General features: G+C 40.0%; 1 protein-coding gene and 1 non-coding gene across 6 annotated transcripts in view; both read left to right on the top strand.

Annotated features, from left to right (window-relative positions):
- The window catches only part of CEP83 (centrosomal protein 83), a 142,800-nt gene that overhangs the window by 60,882 nt on the left and 76,200 nt on the right, over positions 1–5,718 (top strand). For all 5 annotated transcript variants that reach the window (XM_004700392.2, XM_045293456.1, XM_045293452.1 and 2 more), the window contains exons 2-3: positions 2,144–2,416; positions 4,154–4,304. In XM_004700392.2, coding sequence (XP_004700449.1) covers positions 2,244–2,416; positions 4,154–4,304 — 324 coding nt within the window. In that variant the 5' untranslated portion in view covers positions 2,144–2,243. The remainder of the gene's footprint in view (positions 1–2,143; positions 2,417–4,153; positions 4,305–5,718) is intronic.
- Positions 4,741–4,930, top strand: LOC115870874. The gene has a single exon (XR_004046973.1). It is a non-coding gene; the product is annotated as a U2 spliceosomal RNA (small nuclear RNA).

Consider the following 5,718-nt stretch of genomic DNA (forward strand, 5'->3'; position numbering starts at 1 on the left):
TCTCTGTGGACTGGCTGCTCTAATTGGGGTCATCGCCCTCAAGGCCTGGTGGGCAATATATACTCTTGACAAAGTAGCGTCACAGCTGCTACAAAAGTGCGCTCTTTATTTGCTATGGTAGAATCATAGTGCATGTTGAAAATAAAAGTAAGAGGTGAAGTGTCATTGCAGGACTTACCCCTCTGTTAATATGTATTTGGACAGTAAATGGAAGTAGCCTCAATTATAATTCAAAAGTCTTTTGGTTAAGCAGAAATGGTTGTTCAAACCCTTCCCATGGCTCTGTGGGAGAAAAATCCTGGCAGGGCTCTGTGGGAGAAAAATCCTGGCAGTCTGCTCCCCCATGGGGGAAGTCTACTTTCTCACCTGGGGTCACACTGAATAGAAATCACCTCAGTGGCTCCCAGCATCAACAGTAGGTAGTAGACAAACACTGCACTAATTTGTCAGAAAAGGTTCATTTTGGGTAAGATTGAGTAATTTAATAGTTGGTTTATATAGGCCACAAATCTTTTTTTGATTAAGAAAACGCAATTCAAGATAACCCAAGACTAAGGGAGAATGCCATCAGGAAAACAATGCATCTATAAGGATCTAGAGGAAGATAAATTAAGTGAAATGAGACTGAGTCATTGTAAATAAGTTTGTGTTGTTAATATTTTTATAGTGAGGACACTGTCATTGCTTTTTGATACAACAAATATTTTCAAAATACTGGGTCAGTGCTTTGGGAGATAACTGGTGATTCTCTTTCCTGTCTTAGCACAGTACATAACAGGAGGCTGGTCAGTGTTTATATGTTGACTGATTGTGCATCTGAATCTGCAGCTTGATGTAGTTCACTATGTCAAAATAGAGCCCCTTGTAAGATTAATCACCGCTGTGTCTTTGGGAAGACTTTGGATTTTTCCTCACCATTTATCAAGTAGCAGTGAGCTTTCCCTTCATTTGGAAAGACTGATGTAGCAGGATCCACCATCACCAGTAGCTTGAGAAGACATGACTCTTTGGTTTATAAAACCCTACTACCTTCCATTTGATTCTGGCTTAGAGTGACCCTGTAGGACAGGGTAGAACCATTCATTTAGACTCTCAAGACTGTAAGCAATTCTTTACAGCAGCAGATAATCTTTTTGTTCCATGGAGCAGCTGGAGGGTTTCAACAGTCGGTCTTGCAGTTAGCAACCTAATGCTTATCCCATATAGCATGACCAGGCTTCCGTTTGTGCGTGCAGTTGGACTGAAACTGGGAAACGAGGTACTTCTAGTTAGGTCTAAAACTTATAAATGGGACCTCGATGACCTCTGGAATTGTTATGTCAGCGGCTCACAACCTGTGGGTTGAAACCTGTGTTAGTCTGGGTACTTTAAAGAAACAAATCCACAGAAACTCATGTGTAAGAGAGAGTTTTATATAAATGTTAAGTGTGCATCAAGAAAACATCCCAACTCAGTGCTTCCCAATAACCCATATGTCCAACACCAATCCATAAAGTCCTCATCCATCTCACAAAACAGACTGCAGGATGATGCCGACTGCAGGAGGAAAGCCAAGTCAGTGAGCGTGTAAGCATCTCAGCACTGGCAGGGGTCTTCACATGGGTGCTCCAGCACCCGTGACTGCATAGGGGTAGGTCCATGTGGCTTCTCCTTGGGGATGTCTTGCAGGAAGTCAACCTTGCCAGCTGAAGCAGGGAACTGACTAAGGCAGCTGCACCCTGGTCCAACTGTCAGAAAGCATGAGACCCGAGAACGAGGTTCACAGAGCCATTCATCCCTCCGCCCTTCAATTAACCCCACATGTCTTTATCGTCCAGGTTTTCACAATAAACTAACGATCCTCTCACAGGGATCGCCCAATGCATAACATTAGTAAAATTATAGTTATAAAGTAGCAACGAAGGTAATTTTATGGTTGGGGGGTCACCACATCATGAGGAACTCAATTAAAGGGTCGCGGCATTAACCACTGCTTATGTAGAAGTTAAAAAAGTGCTCAGGGTATGATTCAACTTTGCTTTTTCAGTTTGTTTTATTCAGAGAATGAGTTTTGTTCTAGAAATAATATGGAGCATGTACATGACAAGAATATATAACATTGAAAAAGTTTAAGCCTACTAATTAAGCATGTTTCTCTCTGCAGGTATAAATTGGCTTCCTGAGATTCTGTTTTAGCAGGAAGGCAGTGGGAAGACTCTGGGAAAGAAAACAAAAGTTATCGGGAAGCCAGGATCTCTTTTTACATGGTGGTCAACTCACTCACCAACATGGAGCCCTTTCCCAGCACCTTTCCCCCGGCTGGAGACAGCGCATTGACGCACTCTCAAACTGAGTTCCAAAAGATGTTGATTGATGAAAGGTTACGATGTGAACATCACAAAACAAATTATAAATCTCTGAAAGCTGAGCACACAAAGTAAGTGGTTTAAATTTAGAGGTTGGGGGCCATGGTCAAAGTAATAAAGTTACGAGGACGGTTTGGACTGAATGTTTGCCCTGGAAGATACATTATAATTTTGTGAATTTACCTTTTTAATATTTTTTTAGTTCAATAAACATTTTTTTGGCTTTAAAATAAATGTAAAACTGATCCTGATCATTATCATTGCATATGAATTTTCAAAAATTCTTGTTTAGAAAGCAAGACATATCTGATAACGTGTATCTCAATGAGCTAAATGTATTTTTCTCCCACAAAATAGAATTATATGAATAAGCAGTTAATAACACAGCCCAACCAAATTTTTTTTTCTTTTTGATATCTTGGTTTTTTAGCCTGTTATTTGGGACGCTGATTCAGAAAATTGCATTGGGTAGACCACATCAGCTCTAGCTTCTTAGACAAGATGTTCCACTATATTTTCAGCTACCAAGTTCAACTATTATGTAATTTATCATCCTAGTTTTACATATGAGAATTCAGATCCACAGACTACAGGATAAGACAAAAAAAGGGAAGATATATATGAAGAAGTTAGTTATATTGCAATATATACAGAGACTATAAGTTGGATTCTGTAAAGCCAGAATATAGCTTGAGAAGAGTGGAAATGAAAAAGAAAGTTGAAAAGGCACACATATGAGTGGTATGAGGGCAATTTAGAGTTTATTTTTTCTGTGCACAGGTGGAGAAGGCCTGCCATCTTATAACTATAACAAGACAGGAACAATTTAATTTAAGAAAGGAATTTGCACTGACAGACCCATTTTTGAGTTTCAGGACATTTGAATCTCTATTTATTGTACCAAACTCACTTAGCAACCATATAGGACAGAGTGGAACCTCCATGGGTTTCTAAGGCTATAAATCTTTGAAAGCAGAAAGTCTCATTTTTCTCCTGCAGAGTGGCTGGTGGGCTGAAATAGCAAACACATAACCCCCTACACCATCAGGGCGTCTTATTTATTGTACAGCAACTCATATTTCTGGCCCCCCTTTTAACATAACAAATTGGAACTACCTGCTTTTCACTTCCTAATAAAGGTGAAGTGTTACTTGTAGAAAATTCCAAGGTCGTGTAATTCGCACTGTTCAAATATATCTTAGGATTAAAGAACACCATGTGAAGTATAACTTGACCTAAATAGTCAGTACAATGAAAGTATATTAAATAAAGCCAGTGTGTACCACACAGACTATGTTTACTTATTTAGTACAACACAAATATGTTACAATACAACTACATCATTTTACAATACAGCTACGTTAAATAAAGCTACTTTATCTAAGGCTAGCAAACATTACACTAAAAGGCCCTGATTTTTTATTTATCTATTTTGACTTTGCATGATATATATTTTTATTTTTTGGTTAAGGCTCTGATTTTTTATGCATGAGCAGAGTGAAGAGTGATTTTTGCCATATGTTCCGTATCCCCAAAACTAGAGCTGATAGGGGAAAACTTGTGCCATTTTTGGAATCAGTAGGATAAATATATCTAGTAGTAAATCTAATGTTTGAGGCCTCAAAAGATGTATTGGCCAGTGAATTAAATCAAACGCAGGAAAGAAAAAATATTTCCCCTTCTAAGGGGCTAGCATTGACCTTGTTGGTTGACTTTATGTAAAGTAATGTATGTAAAGTAATTACTGTGCATAAAGTAATGGAAAGGATAGACTTAGCATTGACGGTTTTTTGTTTTTTTTAAATCAGGTTGCAGAATGAGTACATAAAGTCACAAAATGATCTCAAGAGACTGTTAAATGAGAAGCAAACTCACCAGGAAAAATTTCAGCTGCTGCTTGCAGAGCTAAGAGAAGAATTAGTAGGAAAAACTAAAGAGTTAGAAGAAATAAAGGCACAGGTGAGAAAACATATTTGAAGTAGGAGTCTCAAAGTTGGATATTTAGCGGAAATAAGTAGTTTTGATAAATTCTCTCAAGTCTTAGTAATTATTTTGCTGTATCTCCACATCTCCAGGAGACATAATTTCATTTTATTTGCATATTATAGAATATTAGCTAATTGATAGTATACTATCTATTGTTACTAGGTGCTGTCCCAAGTCAGTTTTGACTCCTTGCAACTCTAGATATAACAGATGGAAACACTGCCCAGGCCTTTGACATCTTCACAGTTGTTATATTTCAGTGTGCTGTTGCAGTCACCGTGTCAGTCCATCTGCATATGACTTACACAGATTTAAATATTTTAATACTTAGAAAAGTTGGAACAAAAGCCAGTTTGAATTGATTAACATTCTGAATTAAAGATTACATTTTTAACGAATCAATTACTAATTTTCTTGTAAGTATTGTAACTGAAACTGGGCTAAAAAAGACTGATAGCAGTTTAATATCTGATACGTCCTCTATCCGAGGACAATATATTAAATGGATTTTTGGAGCAGGGAGATGGAATAGGAGCTTGCTCTGTCCACTCCACGCATCGACCTGGTATTGCAGTACTTCCAGGAACGGTGCACCCCCTCGGGGGACTTAGAAAAAAAAAAAAAAAGAGATGAGTGCTTGAAGCCAAACTCTTACACCCAGAAACCTCAGAAAGGTAACCAAACCAGAGCAAGACTTATCACCATCGAGTCGATGGTGACCCTTTAGGACAGAGGAAGCCTGTACCTTAGGGTTTCCAAGACCACTTCCTCTTTCTTCCCTGGAGGGGGGATTTTGACCTGCCAACCTTTAGATTAGCAGCCCGATGTTTAATGCACTATGCCACAGGGCCCCTTTCAGACAGGCAAGCCATTACTCAATCACTTAATATCCTCGATTCTACTCACCCAGGATGATCCTGGTACCTTTCAGAAGCGGGCAGTGGATCATTTGGAGTGCACACGTCGCATTTTTCTACCAAGATCTTAAGGGAAAACGCTGAACACCCTCATGGGGTTTGGGTCTGAGATAAGCAAATATAAGCACTTTTGGGATCTCTGCCAAGCTCTCTGGGGCAGGGGCTCCCGTGCCCAAGCCAGTTAGACACGCTTTGTTTGGGGCAGTGTTTTCTTCACCTGCCTGCCGCAGAACGTCAAACCAGGCTGCCATTTCCCTTTCTGCAGGCTGGGGCCTAGACATGAGTGCCAATTGCCTGGGATTCCCCACTGACATCAGGGCTGATCTCTGGCTGGGCTCTGGCGTGATGTGTGCCAGGAGAGTGCCTGCAGGTGGCTTTCACCCAGCTGGCGTGGGAGGCAGGGGAGAGCCAGGAGTCAGATGTATGCTACTCCCTGTGGGCTTAGACACACGCACGCAGGTGCACTCACA

This window comes from Echinops telfairi, unplaced genomic scaffold (assembly GCF_000313985.2).
Source record: "Echinops telfairi isolate 266 unplaced genomic scaffold, ASM31398v2 ScPeMD7_2;HRSCAF=8, whole genome shotgun sequence".
Lineage (NCBI taxonomy): Eukaryota > Metazoa > Chordata > Mammalia > Afrosoricida > Tenrecidae > Echinops > Echinops telfairi.